Source organism: Ailuropoda melanoleuca, chromosome 15 (assembly GCF_002007445.2).
Source record: "Ailuropoda melanoleuca isolate Jingjing chromosome 15, ASM200744v2, whole genome shotgun sequence".
Lineage (NCBI taxonomy): Eukaryota > Metazoa > Chordata > Mammalia > Carnivora > Ursidae > Ailuropoda > Ailuropoda melanoleuca.
The window spans coordinates 60,769,609-60,794,542 of NC_048232.1; the positions used below are offsets into that span (position 1 = coordinate 60,769,609).

The following is a 24,934-nucleotide window of genomic DNA, read 5'->3' on the forward strand; positions in this document are numbered from 1 at the left end:
ACAAAAGTGGACAGTACATAGATTATAAAACCTAAATGTTATGTTAAAACTAGGAAGTTATAAACTATAAGGTAAATGTAAAGAATATCTTTGTCACATTGGGTCAAAAAGGACATCTTAACAAGAGCTGCAAAAGCAAAACTGTAAGGCAAAATATAACAACAACACCTAATTTTTAAAAACCTGATCTATCTGATGACATCAAAATTAAGAATTTCTGTTTAACAATGGACACCACAAGTTAACAATCAAGTCATGGAAAAGGAGATAGATTATGATGTCTAAAACTGAAAAAGTAAAGCCGTTTCTGAAAATTGGTGCTGTAGATGTTTTGTAGATGTTTTCTTAAACATCTACAAATCAATGTGAAAGACAGCGATCCCAAGAAAAAAAATTATGGAAGAGAAAACCTAATAGTTGACCAGCATATGGAAAGACTTACAGAAACATTAGTAATTAGATCAGATTAAAGCAAAATGCTCCTTGGATATTAGACTCTGAAAATGAGAAAGCTCAATGATGTCAGCCTTGTTTATAGCAGTACTGTTTATAATGGTAAAAACAAGTAAAAAAAGCCACAACCCCAAATCCCCTAATGTATATCAATGATAGAAAAGACACATAAGTTGTGGTAGTTACTACTGTGGTACAGTCACTGGACTCCCACACAGCAGTGAAAATAAAGGAAACACAACTATGTACGACATTTGATTGTACAAATTTAGAATCTATACGTATGACTCCCAGGATTTTAATTTTTTAAAGATTTTATTTATTTATTTGAGAGAGAGAGAGAGCACACACGAGCAGGGGGGAAGGGCAGAGGGAGAGAGAGAATCTCAAGTGGACTCCCTACTTAGTGCAGACCCCGACATGGGGCTCAATTCCAGGACCCTGAGATCACGACCTGAGCAAAAGGCAGACGCTTAACTGACTGAGCCACCCAGGCGCCCCACAGAATTTTAATTTTAAGTGAAAAAGCAGTTTATAGAGAAATACACTCAGTATGATTTCATTTGTATAAAGCTTAAAACCAGCTAAAACTAAATAACATCTAATTATATATTAAAATATGTTATAGTAAATGAAAAAAGGAAAGCAAGGGAATAATTAACTAGATTGGTGATTACTTCTGAAGGAGGTTACTTCAGAATTCAAGGAGACCAAAGGAAAAAAATAAAAAATAAACCCACATCATCAAATACTTATTAAAGGTTGTGAACACAAATTAGTTAACAAAGGGCAACAAAGATAGGAGAACTTTGTATCAAATGAATGGTACCAGCAACGAGTATACAAGAACCTCAAAGAAGAAACTGTTGACTGGGCACTTAGGAAGAAAAACTTTTCCATGGAGGAAACATAGGAAGGGCTTAAAATGGATCCTTGAAAAAAAGGTTTAGAAAACAAAACCAGAGACAGACAGGAGGTAAAGAGCATTCCTGAGCACAGAGGCAGAATGCTGACATAATCCTTCTGCACAGGATAGTAATAAGACAGGTTGGCAAGGGGCAGAGTGGGAAGGGTGAAGGAATTTGGGAAGGCACAGAAAAGTTGGAGCCTGCAATGTGCTTCAGCAAGATGAACCTGACAGAGGCCTGCAGAGCGCCTAGAGTAACGCTGGGTAACAGTGAGAACACTACTGCAACAGTCTGGGACCACGCTGATAAGGGCTGAGCCCGTGGGAAGAGGGGCAGAATGATTTTAAAAACACGTATCATGTTTGATGGGTATAGCTAGAGTTCTGGAAACATTAAGAGGTTTTTATAATTATCCAGCCACCTGTGTGAGAGGTGAGTGCCCAGGAGTGCCCACGGCCCAGAAAAGGGGTTGGCATGGTGCAGGATCAGGACGAGGGCCTATGGACTCAGCCTGCCAGCACCTCTGTTTCTTTCTGGCTGCTCCAGACAGCAGGAAAAAACACAGCCTCCCCCATCAGCTCTGAGTCCACAAGGGAGGCCAAGATAGGAAACCTGAGGATGAATCACTTTCCTTCTGATCTTAGCCTAGCCGGCCAAAGACACTGCTTGCAGACATTTTATTCTCTTTTATCTACCGCCACCTAGCGTAGATATGTAGTGAAAAATACAATCTTGCTTTACCACCTGAAATTGGAATCCTCCAAAAATCTAAATCCCACGGAAATAGCATCTCTCACAGAGAAATCCGTAAACGTCTCCAAGTTGGAAAACTCTCGATGTAACTAACGAGTTGCTGCCACATACATTAACTGGAGCAGGACTTTCTTACTAAGGAAAACTTTACAGTCTTCTCCAAAAGAAAATACGTGGAGGGGGCGAGGCTTCCAGTGAGGCTCTTCGCTAGCAAACCTCCAGGAATATTAACAGTACATCCTAGCTCTCTGTCCTTATTAAAGGGAAGAACCGTGTCATAACTACACTCACCTTGAAATGGAGTGGGCTGCCTTTTGAGGGGCAGAGTTCTATAACTGAACCAGGACATACCATTGAGGGGTTTGTGCAGGAGAGAACCCTTGTGCGCACCACCCCATTCTGAGGTGTACCCACCACACTGAGAAGTCCATGAGCACAAGGACTGCTACTAACAAATCTGAAGGGCAAAGAATATGCCTATCTTGGTCTTTGTTGCGTACTCTAAAGCTCGTATAATGTCCAGCACATAGATACTGTCTGTTAGCAGAATAGCATTTAATTTTGATTATTTTGAAGCATTACATCAAAAATGGTTAAAAGCACAAAATGGAACCAGAGGGCCTGGGTTGAAATTCTAGCACTGCCACTTACTAACTTTAAGTTTTAACTTATATGTGCCTTAATTTCTCAAGGAATAAAAATTGTACTTCATAGAGCTTTAAAGGAAGATTTAATGACAACTTATGTAAGCCAATTAGAATAATTTTATATGTATTTCATATTGTTATTATTACTAATATTATTATTATGAAATCTCTGAAGAACATTTATTGAGGTCCAAAACAACATAAACATATGCCATGGCTAGAAATAAAATACAAGATTTGTAGAGAAGTGGTCATTTTTTTATCCAAAATTATGTTTTCAACCTTAAGAAAAGATTGAGATAAAAACCCAGTCTCAGCCCTGAAGACTTAAACTGATAATTTTTCAACAATGAATCATGGCCAGACTGTCACAAATTATTATTATGTAGATATTTGGTTAAGTTAAAGGAATTTTTCCTTCCTGTTAAATATCACACAGAATTTTCTGTGCAATATTAAGAACTTATAGATTAAGTTCATCTCAAATGGCTATATAAGATTAAAAAACACCAGAACAATTATTTTATTAATAAATTCTTTTTAACTAACCATAATCCCTTCCTACAATATTCTGCAATTCTCCTAGAATAACTATTTTGGTGCCTGTCACCCTTAGGATGGCCTTATTGTCTTCCCATTAAAATATGCAAAAGAGGAAGTTACTGCACACACATTAAGTTCCCCCTCAAGAAGGAAAGTTTGGTTTTGTCTGGGGGTAGAACTGTGCAGTTCAGCTCATACCAGTCTGAAGAAGATAAAGACAGCATGAATTAACGACAAGCCGTAGCATATCGTGGTCGGAGTTAAGATACCTGGGTTGGGGTGCCTGGGTGGCGTAGTCATTAAGCCTCTGCCTTCCGCTCAGGGCGTGATCCCGGCATTGTGGAATCGAGCCCCACATCAGGCTTCTCCGCTAGGAGCCTGCTTCTTCCTCTCCCACTACCCCTGCCTGTGTTCCCTCTCTCGCTGGCTGTCTCTCTATCAAATAAATAAATAAAATCTTTAAAAAAAAAAAAAAGATACCTGGGTTTAGGGGCACTTCGGTGGCTCAGATGGTTCAGTGTCTGCCTTGGGCTCAGGTCATGATCTCCAGGCCCTGGGATCAAACCCACCCAATCCGGCTCCCCGCTCAGCGGGGAGTCTGCTTCTCCCCCTCCCTCTGCCTCTCCCCCTGCTTGTGCTCTCTCTCTCTCTCTCAAATAAATAAATAAAATGTTAAAAAAAAAAGATACCTTGTTTTAAAATTGGGCTTCTCTCCCACCAAAAAAAGAAAGAAGTTATCATATTTTTAATTAAGATGGAGTGCCTTGGGGGCACCTGGCTGGCTTAGTCCATAGAGCGTGCAACTCTTGATCTTAGAGTTATAGGTTCAAGCCCCACGTCAGGTGTGGAGATTACTTAAACTTTAAAAACACACACTAAAAAAAGAATAAAAAATATTGAGTGTGTAGGCCAGAAGTGCTACAAAGGATCTGCGGTTAGATCAGCAGAAAGGCCACAGGAGGGATCTGTCTCACGCAGCTGGAACTAGGGTTGTATGCTGCGTGCCTTCTTTCATGTGGCCTTCTCTCATTTATTCTAAAAGCAACCTGCTATCACCCTCTCTATCCATGTAAGAATTAGTAATTTACATATTTCCTCAGCTGGAACCCAAGGTCTAAGATGCCACCTTCAAACAACAAAACACCTACAATGGCAAATGGGTGGCCTTTGCAAAAGGCCAGACGACTTCACCCACAAAACTGAGATTGTGCCACTCAAATGAGCCTCACAGAAAACACACAAGAATAGAAACCATAGGAATACTACGTTGATTCAAACTCAGAAATGGAATACTAATGGTTACTATAAAAAGAGCAAGTTAGGGAAATTAACTAGATCATTTAGGAGCCATTTTTTCCTACACCTTTTAATAATATATTTTTATACTGTGAATCATGAATTCTGACCTAAAAAAAAAAAGGGGTTTTTTTCTAATTTTCAAGTATTTCCAAAGTAGCATATGATATATAAATTGACCTTGCCTAAACCTTTGGAAAAAAATCAATAGACCAAATTTAGTAGTTCAAAGTAAAATGTAGGGATCATAAATGGACAGCATAGTACAACCTCTATTCTGGTTCATCCTCTTCCATTCTAGGCGATATTTTCAAACTAATAGTTCTTTGGTTCTATGAGGTTGTCCTTGGACATTAACTTGAAGCCTTTAAAAAATTTTATATTTAACATTTATTTATAATAGTAAAGATGTCCTCTGTCCAGAAAACTCCATACCATTGCTTTACGATAAGATCTTTTCAAGAAAAAAAGGAAAAAAAAAAAAAGCAAATGGTTGTTCATATGCAGCATCCTATCACTTCTCTGGCATTTTATATCACATGATCTGAAGATGTTTTACAAATATATGTCATACTGTGTACTTAATTGAAGCAACCATGAGTGCTTTACAGATAATTTAAACTGGGTACACAGAGGCTGACATTCTTAGGGCCACAAACATAATTCAGTCACAAGGCTCAACATTCTGTTCAGCAAAACTGAACTCTAATTCCAGGTTGATTTTTAGTAGATTCCAGGTTTTTAATAGATTTTTCAAGTTACATGTGAAAATTATGGTCTAGAGTGACTTTGCATGGCCTGGGTCATCTCGACCTAGCCAAGCAAAGCAGCCCAGCTGCTTTTACTGCTTTCTGGCTGCTGTGTCAGAGCAGAGCTTCTTGGACAACTTGTTGACATTTTCAAGAGAGTCCAGCACTGTTAAGTGGGCTGGAGCTGACAGTAAATCACAGAGAAAATGGCTTGGGTCTCTAATGCGGGGGTAGTGCGGTGTCATGGAAATATCAGTGAATTAGGAGTCAGGAGACCTGGGCTCAGCCTGCGCTTCACCCCCCACCACTCTGGAAAGGTGGCTGAGTGGAGGACAGGGCAGCAGCAATGCTGAGGATCACGCCCAGCCAAGCCACAGAACTGCTAGAATAAAAAACACCACCAGTCAATAAAACCAGCTGGGGTAAAACAAAAAAAGGGAACTTAAATTAAAATATATTTCACATGTACATCATGTGAACACGTGTGATCACAGGGAACCCGCAAATACATCTATCATTGTAGAAACTGAAACAAATATGTGATGAACCACAAATTATATTACATCATTTCTTTCAAAGAAATTTAAAAAATGATACAATAATCATCAATAATCATGAGATACAATAATAGCACAAACAAGTAGTAAAGCGCATGGTAAATACTTGGTTTAGAAGAACTGGAAAGATGGTCAGAAGATGGGAAGGACAAAAATTATAAAAAAGAACTGAAAATAAACACTACCAAAAAAAACTAGGACAGAAATCCCCAAATAAGGCTAAACAAAATCTAGAAAATAATCCAAAAAACTTTAAAAAGTTTTAAAAACTTACATGTGTACACACACACACACACACACACACACACACACACACACACACTCACATACAGTGACTAATAGAAACCCAAATCAAAGAACTGACTGGGGTGGAGACACAGGGACCATGGAAAGGAATATGGATCCATCACATAAACAGTGCATGGGGTGACTGAACTTCCACTTGGGAGTAAGCATTAAGAACTCAAAATAGCTAGTCTAAAAGCAAAGCAAGGCTCTGTCGATGATGAAAAAACAATTCAGATAAATAGGTAATAGTGATTTCCAGTATCAGCTCTTGGAAGAGAAAGGGGCTTAAGAAGAATCATGCAAAATAGAAAGAAACAGACAAACACCAGCCAAGTATCCAGCAAAGATGAATGTTGCCTTTGAGAAGAGTAGGACATTTAAATCTATAGGACCTAGGGGAACTTGTCAACAAAAACGTATAGCTAAATAGATAATTATATATTTGAAAATATACGTAGGCAAACAGTAAAATGGTCTTGATGATTAGGTTTAATGCCTAAATCTCTTTTTACTGTCCACAGGATTTCTTTTTTTTTTTTGTCATAAAAAGGCTTTACAAAACCTATTCCAGGAACTGTTATAAAAATTCTTGCCTTTCAGCCCTGTTCTCGTGACAGCCGTCACAGACGCTCCCTAAACACACCAAGAATATGAAGTAATTCAGGCTGCATGGTCACCACAGGCCGCAGGTTTGATTTCTCATTTCTTATGATCATTGACACAATTTTTAAGCTTTATTTCTAGGCCTTCAAGCTGTGAACCTGAGAGGCCTCAGCAGAATTACACACTATCATTATTTATAGTTTCATTGTATTAGTGAAAATAATTGTTTTTCAAAGTGCTGCTGTTTGAAGACATAACTAGGTTTTTTATAATAAAGTATAATTTCAAGCATCTAGTTGACCAATTGCCCCAAAATGTACACGTGCAAACAGCAGGAGGACCGTGCACAAGGTACTCACTTCAACAGTCTCAATTTTCCCTTCGTGGGGATGTGGCGTCCTTGGGTAAATATCGACAAGATGTGGTGATGCATCAAAATGTAACCTTTTGAGATTTCTTTTCATCATGTCTTTACAATTCAAGTCATCAAAATTAGTCCTCCATAACAAGACCTATAAAAACATTAATATGTTGGCATTTAAAATTGACCTGCACGTAAAAGCAACAGAACTGATTTAAAAAAAAAAAGTTTACATTATTCCTCATGAGAGTCAGGAAGGCTAGCTGTATATTTCAACAGTGCCACTACCTCCCAATACTCCCTTTTTAAGGGTGGGAGGGAGAGATTTAGCACTTTGAATTGCCTTCATGTCCAATTTAAAATTCATACGAAGAAAATAATTTCTTACTTTAAAATCCTCTCTTATGTTTTCTTTTTTTTTTTTTTTATTATTTTTTATTATATTATGTTAGTCACCATACAGTACATCCCCGGATTCCGATGTAAAGTTTGATGCTTCATTAGTTGCGTATAACACCCAGTGCACCATGCAATACGTGCCCTCCTTACTACCCATCACCAGTCTATCCCATTCCCCCACCCCCTCCCCTCTGAAGTCTTCAGTTTGTTTCTCATAGTCCATAGTCTCTCATGTTTCATTCCCCCTTCTGATTACCCCCCTTTTCTTTATCCCTTTCTTCCCCTACCGATCATCCTAGTTCTTATGTTCCATAGATGAGAGAAATCATATGATAATTGTCTTTCTCTGCTTGACTTATTTCACTTAGCATTATCTCCTCCAGTGCCGTCCATGTTGCAGCAAATGTTGAGAATTCGTTCTTTCTGATAGCTGAGTAATATTCCATTGTATATATGGACCACAGCTTCTTAATCCAGTCATCTGTTGAAGGGCATCTCGGCTCCTTCCATGATTTGGCTATTGTGGACAATGCAGCTATGAACATTGGGGTGCATATGGCCCTTCTCTTTACTACGTCTGTATCTTTGGGGTAAACACCCAGTAGTGCAATGGCTGGGTCATAGGGTAGTTCAATTTTTAACTTTTTAAGGGACCTCCACACTGTTTTCCAGAGTGGCTGTACCAACTTGCATTCCCACCAACAATGTAGGAGGGATCCCCTTTCTCCACATCCTCTCCAACAATTGTTGTTTCTTGCCTTGTCTATCTTTGCCATTCTAACTGGCGTAAGGTGGTATCTCAGTGTGGTTTTGATTTGAATTTCCCTGATGGCTAATGATTTTGAACATTTTTTCATGTGTCTGTTAGCCATTTGTATGTCTTCATTGGAAAAGTGTCTGTTCATATCTTCTGCCCATTTTATGATTTGTTTATTTGTTTCTCGTGTATTGAGTTTGAGAAGTTCTTTGTAGATCTTGGATACCAGTCCTTTATCTGTGGTGTCCTTTGCAAATATATTCTCCCATTCCGTGGGCTGTCTCTTAGTTTTTTTGACTGTTTCCTTGGCTGTGCAGAAGCTCTTTATCCTGATAAAGTCCCATAAGTTCATTTTATCTTTTATTTCTCTTGCCTTTGGAGATGTGTCGCGAAAAAGGTTACTCTGGCTGATGTCGTAGAGGTTGTTGCCTATGTTCTCCTCTAGAATTTTGATGGATTCCTGTCTCACATCGAGGTCTTTCATCCATTTGGAGTTTATTTTTGTGTATGGTGTGAGAGAGTGGTCAAGTTTCATTCTTTTGCATGTAGCTGTCCAATTTTCCCAGCACCATTTATTGAAGAGACTGTCTTTTTTCCACCGGATGTTTTTTCCTGCTTTATCAAAGATTAGTTGCCCAAAGAGCCGAGGGTCCATTTCTGGGTTCTCTATTCTGTTCCATTGGTCGATGTGTCTGTTTTTGTGCCAGTACCATGCTGTCTTTGTGATCACAGCTTTGTAGTACAGCTCGAAATCCGGCATTGTGATGCCCCCANGCTCGAAGTACAGCTTTGTAGTACAGCTCGAAATCCGGCATTGTGATGCCCCCAGCTTTGTTTTTCCTTTTCAACAGTTCCTTGGAGATTCGGGGCCTTTTCTGGTTCCATACAAATTTAAGGACTATTTGTTCCAGTTCTTTGAAAAATGTCCTCGGTATTTTGATCGGGATAGCATTGAAAGTGTAGATTGCTCTGGGTAGTATGGACATTTTAACTATGTTAATTCTTCCAATCCATGAGCATGGAATATTTTTCCATCTTTTTATGTCTTCCTCAATATCTTTCAAAAGTGATCTATAGTTTCTAGCATATAGGTCCTTTACGTCTCTGGTTAAGTTAATTCCAAGGTAACGNGATGTTTTTTCCTGCTTTATCAAAGATTAGTTGCCCAAAGAGCCGAGGGTCCATTTCTGGGTTCTCTATTCTGTTCCATTGGTCGATGTGTCTGTTTTTGTGCCAGTACCATGCTGTCTTTGTGATCACAGCTTTGTAGTACAGCTCGAAATCCGGCATTGTGATGCCCCCAGCTTTGTTTTTCCTTTTCAACAGTTCCTTGGAGATTCGGGACCTTTTCTGTTTCCATACAAATTTAAGAGCTATTTGTACCAGTTCTTTGAAAAATGTCCTCGGTATTTTGATCAGGATAGCATTGAAAGTGTAGATTGCTCTGGGTAGCATGGACATTTTAACTATGTTAATTCTTCCAATCCATGAGCATGGAATATTTTTCCATCTTTTTATGTCTTCCTCAATATCTTTCAAAAGTGATCTATAGTTTCTAGGATATAGGTCCTTTACGTCTCTGGTTAAGTTAATTCCAAGGTAACGCATGGTTTTTGGTGTTATTGTAAATGGGATGGATTCCCTAATTTCTCTTTCTTCAGTCTCGTTATTCGTGTATAGAAATGCAACTGATTTCTGGGCATTGATTTTGTATCCTGCCACCTTACTGAATTTTTCTATAACTTCTAATAGCTTGGGAGTGGATTCTCTTGGGTTTTCCATATAGAGTATCATGTCATCTGCGAAGAGAGACAGTTTGACTTCTTCTTTGCCGATTTGGATACCTTTGATCCCTTTTTGTCTTCTGATTGCTGTTGCAAGGACTTCTAGTACTATGTTGAATAATAGTGGCGAGAGTGGGCATCCTTGTCGTGTTCCTGATCTTAAGGGAAAGGCTTCCAGCTTTTCCCCATTGAGAATAATGCTTGCAGTAGGCTTTTCATAGATGGCTTTTATGAGATTGAGAAATGTACCCTCTATTCCTACACTCTGAAGGGTTTTAATCAGGAAAGGATGCTGTATTTTGTCAAATGCTTTTTCTGCATCAATTGAGAGGATCATATGGTTCCTGAGTCTTTTCTTGTTGACATGATGTATCACACTGATTGATTTGCGGATGTTGAACCACGCTTGCATCCTAGGTATGAATCCCACTTGGTAATGATGGATAATCCTTTTAATGTACTGTTGGATTCTATTAGCAAGGATCTTGTTGAGGATTTTGGCATCCATATTCATTAGAGAAATCGGTCTGTAATTCTCCTTTTTGAGGGGGTCTTTGCCTGGTTTGGGGATCAAGGTAATATTAGCCTCATAGAATGAGTTTGGTAGCTTTCCTTCTGTTTCTATTTTTTGAAATAGCTTTAGGAGAATAGGTATTATTTCTTCTTTGAATGTTTGGTAGAATTCCCCAGGAAAACCGTCTGGGCCTGGAGTTTTATTATTTGGAAGGTTGTTTATCACTGACTCAATTTCTTCATAGTTATTTGAAGGTTGTTTATCACTGACTCAATCTCTTCATAATTAATTGGCCTGTTTAAGCAATCTATTTCTTCCTGTTTCAGTCTTGGTAGTTTATAGGTTTCCAGGAAGGCCTCCATCTCTTCCAGATTGCTTAGTTTTTTGGCATATAGCTGTTGATAAAAATTTCTAATAATGCTTCCAATTTCAATGTTGTTGGTCATGACCACTCCTTTTCATTCATAATTTTATTAATTTCGGTCCTTTCTTTTTTCTTTTGGATAAGTCTTGCCAGTGGTCTATCAATTTTATGGATTCTCTCAAAGAACCAGCTTCTAGTCCTGTTGATTTGCTTTACTGTACTTCTGGTTTCTAATTCATTGTTTTCTGCAATAATTTTGGTCAACTGCTTCCTCGTGAGTGGATTAGGCCTGTCCCTCTGTTGCTGTTCCAACTTCTTGACGTGAGAATATAAAAACTGCATTTTAGATTTTTCTATTCGAGTGAGGCTTGGATGGCTATGTATTTCCCCCTTAGGACTGCCTTTGCAGTATCCCATAGGTTTTGGACCATTGTGTTTTCATACTCGTTGGTCTCCATAAATTGTTTAAATTTTTTTTTTTATTTCCTGGTTTATCGAGTCATTCTTCAGCAGGATGGTTCTTAGTGCCCATGTGTTTGAGTTTCTTCCAAATTTTTCCTTGTGGTTGAGCTCCAACTTCAGAGCGTTGTGGTCTGAGAATATGCATGGGATAATTTCAATCTTTTGGTATCGGTTGAGACCTGTTTTGTGTCCCAGAACATGATCTATTCTTGCGAATGTTCCATGGGCATTAGAATAGAATGAATATTCTTTGGTTCTGGGGTGTAGTGTTCTATATATATCTATGAGGTCCAACTCGTCGAGTATGGCATTCAAAGCCTTTGATTCTTTGCTTAGTTTTTGCCAGGGTGTTCCGTCTATTTCTGATAGTGGGGTGCTGAGGTCCCCTACTATTAATGTGTTTTTATCTATATGTCTCTTTATTCTGGTTAAGAGTTGGCTTGTGTATCTTGCTGCTCCCCTGTTGGGGGCATTTATAATTGTCATATCCAATTGTTGAATACTTCCTTTAAAAGTAATATAGTGCCCTTCTGTGTCTCTCTCTATAGCCTCTAGTTTAAAATCCAATCTATCTGATATGAGAATTGCTACTCCAGCTTTCTTTTGAGGTCCATTTGCGTGGAAGATGGTACTCCATCCCCTTACTCTAAGTCTGAATGCATCTTTGGGTTCAAAATGAGTCTCTTGTAGACAGCAAATGGATGGGTCATGTCTTTTTATCCAATCTGCAACCCTGTGGCGTTTTATGGGAGAGTTTAAGCCATTTAGATTGATAGAGATTATTGACAGATATGATTTTAATGATGCCATTTCTCTTTAAAGTCTTTGTATCGGTTGTGACTTGCTGCTCTGTATCACTCTTGGGGCCTTTTTACCTTTATAGAGCCCCCCTTAATATCTCCTGTAGGGCTGGTTTCGTGGTTACGAAATTGGTTAATGATTGGCGATTCTGGAACGTCTTTATTTCTCCATCAATCCTGAATGACAGCCTTGCTGGATAAAGGATCCTTGGCTGCACGTTTTTCTCTGAAAGAGCTTTAAAAATGCCCCCCCAAGCCTTTCTCTCATTCCAGGTCTCTGTAGACAGGTCTGACGTAATCCTGATACCTTTGCCTTGGTACGTGAGAAATTTCTTTGCCCTGGCCGCTTTCAATACTGTATCCTTGGATCTAATATTTGCGAATTGCACTATGACATGCCGTGGCGTAGGTTTGTCCTGGTTGAGCTTGGATGGGGTCCTCTCTGCCTCTTGGACACGAATGCTTGTTTCCCTTGCTAGATTAGGGAAGTTTTCAGCTACAATTTGTTCAAATATCTCTTCTAGACCTCTGTTTTTCTCCACCCCCTCAGGGATGCCGATGATTCTGACATTGGATCGTTTCATAGAGTCAGTAATCTCCCGTAATCTACATTCGTGGGCATGGATTTTTTTAAGACCAGCTTCTATTTTCGTTTTTCTTCTACTAACCCAACCTCCAATTTGCTAATGCGTTCCTCTGCCTCGGTGACTCTGGCCATCAGAGCCCCTAGTTTTGACTGCATTTGGCTCATAGAATTTTTAATTTCTGTCAGATTCACTCTCATTTCTACCCTTAGGGATTCTATATTCTCAGTAATTTTTGTTTATACTTTTTTCAAGTCTACTCATCATTTTGACCATTGTTGCTCTGAATTCCATTTCTGATAATTTGGTTACATCCATATCTATTATTTCTGTGGCAGAGGCCACAGACTCATTGTCTTTTCTTTGTGGGGGGGGACTTCTCCTTCTCGTCATTCTGATGAGGAGAGATTGCGGGGCTGTCCAGAGCCCAAATTATTGACTGGGATCCAGGCTGTGTGCCCTTGTTTTATAGAGATCTTAGGGATGTGGGCTTCTTCTTTAAAGATTTTATTTATTTATTTGAGAGAGAGAGAGAGACAGTCAGTCAGCAAGAAAGGGAACACAAGCAGGGGAGTGGGAGAGTAGAGGAAGAAGCAGGCTCCTAGCAGAGAAGCCCTATGAGGGACTCCTTTCCGGAACGCTGTGATCACGCCCTAATCAGAAGACAGGCGCTTAATGACTGCGCCACCCAGGCGCCCCGGGTTGTGGGCTTCTTGATTTTTCAGCCTGCCTTCTGGGGGAGGGGCCTGCGGCGCTGATACTCAGGCAACCCTGTTTGGGTAGAGTCCCCGTGTCCCCTGCGAGGGGGGATGTGGATGGGTACATTGTGAGCCGGTATTTCCAGGCTTTTGTTCTCTGGCGGCTTTCCCTGGCGGTCTGCTGTGCCTCTTCTGAGAGCCAGAGCAGCAGCGGCCGAAATTCAGCCTCTGTCACAGAACAGAGGGATTGCAGCCTGTTCTCCACTGATGTTCTGGCCACTTTAACTCTGTTTCTGTTGGTGCTACTCAACCCTGCAGCATCCCGGGCTATGCGCCCCACACCTGGCGTCCCAGCCCTCACTTCCAGGGCCAGCGCGTCTCTGTCCTTTGTGTTTCTAATACTGCCAGCCGCCCCGCGTGCGCTCCCAGAGCTCCTGGTCTCAGTCTGGATCCAGTGAGCACACTGGAGTCCGGAGCTCCATGAGATGCTTGGTGGCACGCGCTCCCGGCTCATGGTCTCAGTCTGCTGTCTTGAGGGTGCGGGTCCGCGGTCCGCCTGCTCCCCGGTGCAGGTGGCCCGCCAGCCACCAGCCGCCAGCCGCCCCGCATGCGCTCCCGGAGCTCCCGGTCTCAGTCTGGATCCAGTGAGCACACCAGGATTCCGGAGTTCCGTGAGATGCTTGGTAGTGCGCGCCAGGATCTGCTGTCTCAAGGGTGCGGGTCCCCGGTCCACCCGCTCCCCTGTGCAGGTGGCTACCGCTTCCCGGCGCCCGGACACGGCGGGTCCCTCCCCCTTCCGTTTATCTTCCGATATCTGTGCGCGGTTTCACAGCTCCCTGCTTCGTACCTCAATACTCAGCGCTGGAGATGTTCATTTGTAGAGATCCAGATGTATCTTCCTGTGTCTCAGGCTGATTCCGTGGATGTTCAGGATGGTCTGGTACCTATCCAGCTCAACTCAGGGGACTGGCTGAAAAAGGGGTCCCTACTCCTCCGCCATCTTAATTCCCCATCTATGTTTTCAAAGTTCAAAGTCATGTTCTTGGCTTGACAATCCACCTTGATGAATACATCTGCCTATGAATGACGTTTGGTCATTTCCCCAAAAATGCAGATTTGCTACATGAACAATTTATGTTTACCATCCTCAAGGAGCTTAACATTTGAAAAGCAAGACCTCAAGATAAAAGGTGAGGCAAGAGTTCAAGTGGAAGTGCCACACCAGCCCTGGGAATTCAGTGAATTCCGTGTGCGATTAAGTGCCGAGATGAGCACAAGAAATAATTGCTGTCTGAGTTCCAGAAACCGTCAGAACCGGCGCTACTGCAGCTATGAGACAGCAGACTTCCTGGCATGAAATTAAAATATAAACTCATTTATAATCATCTTAACCCCTACAAATGAGATGGTTGCAAGAATCCTAGCTGAGGTCTCGGATCCCTTTACCCTCACCAAATCAAAGGAGCTGGAAGATGTACAAACCTGCGCGTCTGCACCTCCTGAGCTGAACAGCTCTCCACCTTTTGAAAACGAAACAGTAAAGACGGGTCCCTAAGAAATAAACAGAGATTAAAGAAAAAAAAAAGCACTTGGTATTGTTTTCTCATGGCCAGGAAGACTGTATGAATTTTTCATCCTAATCTATGTAGACGATTTATGCAGTAAGTCTGATAGAACGTATCTAGTCACTGCCAACTAATGTAGGCAGAGTAAAGATAATCAAGAAAACTATCCAATTATATTAAAACACATAGAAATGATACTAGATTCAAAAAGCAATACTAATAAAAATATGAAAATACATTTTCTTTCCATTTAAAGAAAAGCTTATACGTGTGTTCGTGAATAAGAATGTCTGTTGAGATTTTCTGGCTTTGGGCTCTTTATTCAACAAATCACTAGCAGAAACTGAATGACAAGTCTGAAGGTTATACAAACAAAGCCATTTCCTGACCACAACAGGCTTCACTGAGCTTTCCCTTCATGCGGGCAACAGTGAGTCACTGACAGTTTTGCCAGCAGCACACAGATAGGCGGAGAGCTGTGACTGTGGAACGCTGGGATCACGACTGTTATGAATGATGAACTGGAGCAAGAATTAATGGCTGGAGCCAGTTAAGCAATTACTGCAATTATCGAGGTGAGAGGTAGTGAGGACCTGAAATTAAGCAACGACTGTGGAGCTGGACAAGTCATAAGATGCAGAGCCTCCAGGTCAATTTGTCAGTCAAGATAAGAGTAATTCTTTCTCATTGCAAAAATATTAGTATATTGTTTGTTCTTAATGTCTTTAATCGGTATAAGAAAAATTTGGGGGGAAAACCACTTTGTATTTTTCAAGTAGATCTTAGGTTATTATAGACTCTTAAACATCTTTACTCTAGACTATGAAAAATTCCATCTTTGTGTACATTGTTTTTGCCCTAGAATATTATCTTTTTTTTCTATTATTCTGTATTATTATTATTATTATTACTATTCTATATTACTCCATGGATATTCTAATCCTTGACCACTTTTATTGGTTGTTTATTCCACCTAAATCCATGGACACACATAGATCTGAGCTGGTCAGTGTCTATTTCTGCTTTGCTCTAACACAGCTGCAGAACAAATGCTAAAGCAAAGCAGGAAGGCAGGCAGGATATATGAAGGCAGAAAGAACCCCTTCTCCCCTAGACCACAAAGCCTATTCTATTTCTGGAGATAAACAGCTTACACTTGGTTAAAAGGAAGTACCTAGTACATCTTCAAAAAAAAAAAGAGGATGCAGGATGCATTCTAAAAACTTTAGAGAAGTTTGAATATTTACCCAGAAAGGAGGAATAGTTTATACACTTAAAAGCAGTTCTTATTTAGTGCATTATATGCTGGTGTGTGTGGGTGGGTGTGGGTGGGTGTATGTGTGATCGAACAGGCTCAATAAACAGCAAGCCTCTCCTCACGGGTTCTAAGTTAATTAAAAATTAATACATAGGAATGTCATCTTTCTTACTGATAAAGGCTTGTAAAGAGAAAATGTGGCTTAATCTGTGGGTAAATGGGCTGAAGAACTGAATCCCAGAATTAATCACATTTGAGTCCCCTGTCATAGGCCAGACCGGACGAGGGCAGGCATTCCCACAAGAAGTATCAGAGAAAAATACTGAGGACAGGCTCCTAACAGAAGGCACTGGGCTCTCCTTGTTCACTTTCTCCTTCTAAACTCACCAGTCAGATTAATGAAGAGGGGTGTGTGAGAGGGTGTGAGGGGCTCCGTGTCAGAGCTACGGGACAGCCCCCACCTGGGGGGAAAGATCAGAAGGAAAGAAAAAGCTTACTCATCGCCACCTACACTACATACTGAGGAAGAGAGCAGTGGGGGATTAAGTTAATGGCCACTGAAAGATACACATTGATTCTGATAAGAATTGCAGTAAGTAATATTTCTAAGCATTGCTTCCAAAGGATAAAAGCAAAGCCCTGAAAGCAAACATGTTGTGTGTGTGTGACAGCAGTAACGTGTGCTATGCCTGGAAAGAAAATAAAAACATATAATAAGATGGATCAACACTTTAAAATATGTATTATTTTAAAAGCACAAATCTTAGTGTTAATACCGTATGTCCTTGAAGTGTATATATGAGCCTTCCTTCTAAGAGATCCAGAATCTTCAGTGTGCCATCAGAAGAAGCAGTGATGAGGTAGTTACTCGAAGGATGGAATGACACACAGTTAACTCCACCACTGTGAACTGATTCATAGAAAATAAAAGCAAAAAGTTCAGAGAACAATTTTTAATTCTAAAGATGTCTCATGGCTCTGTTAGCAATACTAGGTTGGGAACCACTATCAGTTAAAGACAATGTCTCCACAATACCAGAATTCCAACTAGCTCACCAAAACAAGTAAGTAGCTTGTCATCATATGGCTTCAACTTCCAGCTAATGAGACAGAATAGCTTTCAAAGCGGAAGTGTGCCATGGAAAGATGAGCTTGTTAACCACATAACTAGAAACTCTTCAGATACATTACCAATATAATATAACCAAGAGTTGTTTGCCACCGGTTCACATAAGGTATACAAACTAGCCTTAAACGAAATTTCATAACCAATTAGTGGCTTGAGGCTCAAGGGGAGAAGAGTGTGGAGTTCTATTTGTAGAAGTGCATAGTCTTGCTAGCTTGTCTGCGAATTCATTTCTGGACACTATCTTTCCAACAGGAGGCAGCATGACACAGCCATCAGAAGGCTGTTCTTCCATGTACTTTGTAAGCAGAAAACCCTAAGCTAGTCTATCAATTATTTTAGCAAGTTACTTACTCTCCTTAAGTCTCAATTTCCTTATCTTTAAAATGGGGACGACAACAACAACAACACTTCCCAGGGTTGTTGTAAGGATTTAGCACAGTGTCTGCTACATGGTAAGTATTATACTTATTTTAAAAGGGAAATGTGAATTTAATATAAATCCAGTACAAACCAAGAAATCAATTCATTTCTCTTCTAGTTTCAATACACAGGCGCAGTAGGATGTTGTTTTCCACCAGTTATAACACCTATTTGTGCTCAAAGAACTCCTTCTGATTCAGAATTCAGAGTCCATTTCTATCCCAGACCTCTCATAATATACAGAGAACCAATCTGCGAACATCTCACAGTAACTTCTTTTTTAACAGCCCTGGCATCATTGTTAAGGTCCGTCCACCTCCCTCTCCACTCTGACACCCATTCCAGCTTCTCAGACCACAATGGGGATGGAACTAACTGTTCTCCAGTCAATTCAAAGGCAGCCCCTGACTCTGTTTAAGAGGGCCAAACCACACTGGAGAAGCATGGGCTGTCGGCTTCAGAGGTTCCTGGAAGAGGCCAGGCATCAAACGGATTCTGTTGTCATGGAAATTGTTACCTTGATAATGCTGAAGCAACTTGTTTACTCTGATATCCCAGACTTTCACCGTATGATCAGAACCTGCTGATGCTATACATGTACCATTGGGGTTAAAATCCACAAAATTTGCAAACCTGGGAGGAAAGAATAAAATAGCCTAATATTGATTTCTTTCCCTTCATTTCTTTGAATTTTAATAACGAAATGTCTCCTTAGCAAACTAACCCATATAAAAGCACAGAGAGAACGGACTTACCCTGCAGAATCTGAGAAGTTATTAACACACTGCTTATTGGTGGTATCCCAAATTTTAATAGTTTTATCTTCACTACATGATACAATTAGCCTTCCATCAGGTGAAAATCTGGAAAGCACAAGAAAGAAGACTGTCTTTGTGAAAGGCTCCTGACCACCATTCACACCTCTCTCTCACACACACACACACACACACACACACACACACACACACACACACACATCGGGCCGTACATATTAAATACCAGAGATCATAGCTACCACACCATGCAGCAAAGTCATATTCTACAACCATCTTTCTAACTAAAAATAAGCATGACAAATGACAATGACGGACCATGTCAAAATATACTATATAGACCAACTGTCTTTTTTCCTTTTATTAATTGATTTAAATGATTTAGTTTTATGGCCCTTGTTCTAGGTCTTCGATTCAACTCTGCACTCCTCCCAAGCCAAGTACTTTGGTTTTTTTTTTTTTTTTAAAGTATTCTTTATCTCTTTCTTCTACTTTTGTCATTTTCTGGTATCACCCACCATCTTTATTACTCATCCCACTAACCCTTTATCAAAGCTTTTTGGAAGAAAACAGATTGGGGTGTTGAGAATTAAAATTAAATGATACCACCAACAAAAGAATCAACTCCCTAACTTCCTGGACTTCAAGAGGCCCAAGTCTCCAGTGGATAGCTCTCATTTATACAGAACTGAAGGTCCTGATTCATGGGCACACCTACCAACCACATGACCCATTAAAAAACAAATGAGACAATTCTCAGACATCTCATCTACTGCTTTTATGCACTCTCTTCCTTTAAGAACCATTCTGAGGTTCATTCTTTTTCCCCTAAGTGGTAGGGGGAAAACAGAAGAAGACCAAGAAAAAAAACCAAAAAATTTCAGACTATTAGGAAACTATGAATAGTATTTTTATTATTAATACTTTAGCAATACAAAAAAAAAGACAGACTTATGTCATAGACTGATTATATTTCAATTTTCTCTGTACTTTCCCTCTATGCCCAGATGACTACAAAGGTCATCAATTAAGGGTGCGGATTATAATTGATAGGTTTCGTTGATGTTGTTCTCTCACTCTCTCCTCTCCTCCCTCCCCATTTTGAAGGCTGACTTGAAAATAATTCTTCCTGACAGAAACTTCGAATCTGTCATTTATGGACTTACCATATAAAAAAAGGAGGGTAGAAGCATAATTAAGTTCTACGTGAAATAATCTTCTAAAATCCTGGAAAGTGGGACGCCTGGGTGCCTTCAGTTAAGCATCTGCCTTTGGCTCTGGTCATGATCCCAGGGTCCTGGGATGGAGTCCTGCATCGGGCTCCTTGCTCAGCAGGGAGCCTGCTTCTCTCTCTGCCTGCTGCTCCCTCTGCTCCTGCTCTCCCTCTGACAAATAAATAAATAAAATCTTAAATAAAATAAAATAAAATTCTGGAAAGTAACCCTGCAAGGAAATGCTTTCCATGCTGGATAGTTCAGCTTTATTTTATTTTATTTTTTTAAAGATTTCATTTACTTGAAAGAGAAAGAATACGAGCACAGAGGGAGAGGGAGAAGCAGACTCCCCACTGAGCAGGGACCCTGATGAGGGGCTCAATCCCAGGACCCTGAGATCATGATCTGAGCTGAAGGCAGATGTTTAACCAGCTGAGCCACCCAGGCACCTCTTGATTTTATAAAAACATAATATTTTATTAATCTTTTCCTCTAGAAAAGAAGTGAGGAAGATTCACATATGAAGAGCAATATTATAGAAATGCTTCAAATAGATGATAGTATTTTACACGATCCTGGGGAAGGAACACCTATTCAGTACCCCCACGGAAATAAACGTCGTGTGATAATGCAACTAATACAAGGAATCAAATTGCGTTTCTTAAAGAGTTATCTTTTAAAAATCACTGTGAATATTTTAAAAAGTATTTCTAAGACATTACTTGGTTCTTACATTTTCAGAAAGCAATAATGAAAGAATGGTTAATAAAATGGAAATGACCAGATTAAAAACAAAGTCTTTGACACTACTGGCCAAATACCACCACCTCCATTACCGTCATCATCCTGCCTACGTATGTCTTAGAATGGATCCTAACACATTACCTATAGCAACTCATTTAATCCTCAAAATAATCCTACAAAAGAGTGCTACTGGTAGCCTCAATGTACAATATACCCAGCCCCATAAAGGATCAGGAAACTGCTGGAGCCACACAGCCAGGAAGATTTGACCCGGCACTCTGGCTCCACAGCCAAACCTGTCAGCCACTCTGCTCAAGTCCCTGACTGAAAGGAAACGTTCTTCAATTGACTAAATGATTTAGAGGACAGTTCAGTGTGGCTTCTGGGTAACCACACAAAGTTCTAGAGTGAAGGGAAACCATGAGGCAGTGCTTTGAGGAGGCTATGTGACTAGGCTCTGACCAGCAGGCTAGCCACTGGACTATCCTCTAATACAAACCTGTCTGTGCTGCCATATGCTGTCAGTGTCCTTGGGAAAGATATTCATTCATTCATTCATTCATTCATTCATTCATTCATTCATTCATTCAAATATTTACTGTGTACCTGCCAAAGCCAGGCACTGGGCATTGTCCTGGGTCCTGGGGATAAAGTGGTGAATGAGGCTGGTAAGATCCCGGCGCTCATGAGGTTTTTGTTCTAGGAAGGGCACACAAATATTATCATTTTAGATAATGCTAAGAAAGGCGTTTGTAACAAAAAGGTGCCAATTTGTCAGCAGAAGTTCCATTGGAGCAACAGGATTTTTTAAAGAAACTTGTGAATAAGAGAAAGGAGGATCTTGGCTGGCTAGAAATTCATCCTGAGCAGGAGGAGCGAGAGCTCCAGGTGCTAAAGAAATGAAGGGGATGAGAATGTCAGGTAAGTAGAGAGTGAAAGGCAGCCGGGGCGGGGGGGCAGTTCTACCCCCAGGTCAACACGACCAAAGGAGGACTCGGGGTTATGGCTGTCCCTCTCCTCTGGACACCACATTATAATCCCTGCATATGGCCTTTCTATATGTTGTTGTTGTTTCCCTTGGGAGGGGTTAGGAGTGAGGATGGTGGTTTGTATCTTCTCTTCTCCCCTTTCATTTTAAATTAGATACATCAAAAATAGGTTAGCACCAATGAAACAGGCTTCTCTTTGCCCTGACTTTGGAGCAAAGGACCGTCCTTTCCTTTGTCAGGGCTTAAACATCATCTAACAGGGTTATTCATTTTAAGAATGTTAAAAGAATATAAAATTTCTACTGAAACATCAACAGATTTCTACTTCTCTAATTTAGCCCCACTCAACCACCTTTTAAAGCCTGCTCAGCAGGGAGTCTGCTTCTCCCTCTGCTTCTGCCCCTCCCCCTGCTCTCTCTCTCTCTCAAATAAATAAATAAAATCTTTAAATACAAATAAAAAAATAAAACCTCTAGAGAGTGTGTGACTGACATGGACATTATATTAGTCAAGAGTGACTCATGGATTAGCACATATGAACTGTCTGTAAGGTATCTGGGACATTAACTGAACTACTATTTAATCTCTTAAACATAGTGATACGCATTTGAGAGAAATCAGGAAATTACTGAGCTTCTTTCTAGAAACTCTGGTTCACAAGTCCTTGAGAATAGCCCAATTGTGTAACAGGAGTTCTTTAAGTTGGAATCTATGGAGTTCCTGAAACTGTATGTAAAACTGTATTACTCTATGCACAGATATAGAGCTATTCACTCATTAGAGAGCCAAAGGGGTTCACGAACCATGAGAAGTTTCAAAGTGTTTATAAGAAATAAAAATTTTCCTTTGGAAATTTCTTATCATTGGAATAATCTATGAAAAAGACAGTTGCAGCCCTCAGGGCTCTGACACCAAACTCAGGAGGCATTGCTCCACACCCCTTAAGAAACAAATCGTTAGTAACTGGTACTCTGAAGCCAGCAGCTATTCAGTAGGAGGGGGAAGCAGTAAAAAGCAGTGGAAATAAGACTGCCCAGTCAGTACATGGTCCCGAATCCTAGGGCCAATTCTGCAACTGCCCAGCTATGTAACCTTGTGAAATTCAAAACCACACTGGCCACTGTTTTCTATTTGTATAATGAGGGCGTTTGGATCGCATTCAGACCTAAACTTTCATAGACTCATTAAAAAATATATATTGGCAGCCTCAGAGTTTGCTTTGGTGGGATTTTGTGTTTGGATACTGAAGGTGAAGCTCAAGGCAATAAGCAAAACATTTATGTTTTGTTGGTTTTTTTTTTTTTTTTAAGTGTTGGTCAGCATCAGAAGAGAACCCATCTGTTAACGACAGGAACAGGATTCATTCCTACAGCTGCTGAGAGACAAAAAGTAGATGAAAGAGATATAAAAAGATTTAACTATGCCATGAAACATGCTAATTATTTGTTGGGTCATTTACCATTTATATGCCCAGACCTCTCTCCTGGGATCTCCAACCATAAATACAACAGCCTGCTGGGCGTCTCCTCTTGGATATCCTGCAGGCACCTCCGACTCTGAACTTGTCCAAATCTGAACTCATCGTCTACCTCCCCAAACTGCTCCTTGTCCAGTGTTCCTTTTTTTCAGTAAATACTTTCTCAGGCCAGAAAACTAGGAGTCATGTTTTGTGCCTCTTTCTCCTCCAACCGCCCCTCTACTCCAATCCAGTATCAGGCCCTGTCTCTTCAAACCACAATGGGAACTAATGTCTTCCATTCTCCACAGGCAATAAAAGTGATCTTTAAATATTAAATCAAATTTCTCTGATTAAAACGCTTTGATGATGTTGCATTTCCCTTGGGAAAAAGCTTGGCATCCTTCCCACTGCTTACTAGGTCTCCAGAGTCTGCCCTCCTGTCTCCTCATCATTCTACTTACTCTTCCTGGCATACACGCCTCTCCTCTCAGGTCCTTGCTCCTGTCACAGGAAGTTTCCTTACCGGCTGTTCCCTGTGCCTCAAATGCTGCCCCCTACTCTTTATCTAGTTTAAAATACCTAAGAGGATTTTACTCATCCTGCAAGCCTCCGCTCAGCTTCACTTCCTCAGGAAGTCTTCCAGACACCGCCCCCCCCCGGCCCCGCCCAGGTTAGTTCCTTGGTATGTGTTCTTAGAGTAGCTCATATTCACACTTAGGTCACACTTATAACCAAGCAGTCTGTCGGCTTCCCCAACAAATATAAGCTCCAAGAAGACAGAAACCACATCTGTCTCATCCATTGTTGCACCCCAGACACAGTATATGGCACTGAGTAGGTCTTCAGTAAATATTTAAGGCATTTAAAAGAAAATTTTTTAAAAGAATTGGGTCCAACTTAATATCATAGCCAATGAAAGCTGATGTTTAAAATCTTTGCAATTTGTTGTGCAGATCGATATACCTAATGATGCTTAACTGCATACTTGAAAACGGTTAAAATGGTAAGCTCTATAATATATATATCTTACCATTATAAAGAAAAATCTCTTCCATTGAGATGGTCAAAGATCACATGTAACACTACCAACAACTGAAAATTAAAGGTAGATTTTTCCCCTAAAAATTAATGCTGGTAAAGCAATAATGTTGGAAAAGTTGTCTCAATAGGCTGTACTTATTTTTGATGGAGGATACCATAAGAAAGCATACGTTATCCTAGAGTACACATTATATTAGGAATACAGGGCAACAATAATTTTACCTACTAGAAAAATTCTTTGCCACTGGAAAGAGAAAATATTTCTCACCTATGTATATTTCAAATGATAAATGTTTTCTTCATTACTCATTAAAGAAAAATTGCATGTTAAAAACATGGGAAATAAAGTAAAAAAAAGTCTATAGTCCCATCACTCAAAGTCACACTTTACATTGTATGTGTATGATAGCTACTTTATCTTTTGTACTATAATGAGTTCTGAATTTTGCTCTCCCTCTCTCCCATAAACATTTTCATGTCATTACTTGTATATGGTTTCCCCTTTTAATGGCTACACAATAGTCTAAATTTATTTAACTAGTTTTATTTGGAAAAATTGGTTCTTTCCAATTTCTCATCATTATAAATTATACTGAAAGCAGTATCTTTGAATACAAAGCTTTTTTTTGCATACAAAAGAGTATTCACTTAGAACGTATCTCCGATTGTGAAGGCACTGCAACAAAGACACCTGATATATTCTGCAAATTGATTTCTGAAAAGACTACACTAGTTTATATTTTAGAAGCATGAATATATTTCCCAATATAGAGCATATCTTAAAAATATTTCTGTGAATTAAAATGTATGACCATAAACAAC

At 40.0% G+C, this 24,934-nt stretch overlaps 1 protein-coding gene across 4 annotated transcripts in view; it reads right to left on the reverse strand.

The window, feature by feature from the left end:
* POC1B (POC1 centriolar protein B) overlaps positions 1–24,934 on the reverse strand; it is a 103,882-nt gene that overhangs the window by 41,835 nt on the left and 37,113 nt on the right. For all 4 annotated transcript variants that reach the window (XM_034643482.1, XM_034643479.1, XM_034643481.1 and 1 more), the window contains 5 exons: positions 18,648–18,755; positions 18,410–18,525; positions 17,120–17,253; positions 15,003–15,071; positions 7,157–7,309 (listed from right to left, as the gene is read on the reverse strand). In XM_034643482.1, the coding sequence (XP_034499373.1) occupies positions 7,157–7,309; positions 15,003–15,071; positions 17,120–17,253; positions 18,410–18,525; positions 18,648–18,755 (580 nt within the window). The remainder of the gene's footprint in view (positions 1–7,156; positions 7,310–15,002; positions 15,072–17,119; positions 17,254–18,409; positions 18,526–18,647; positions 18,756–24,934) is intronic.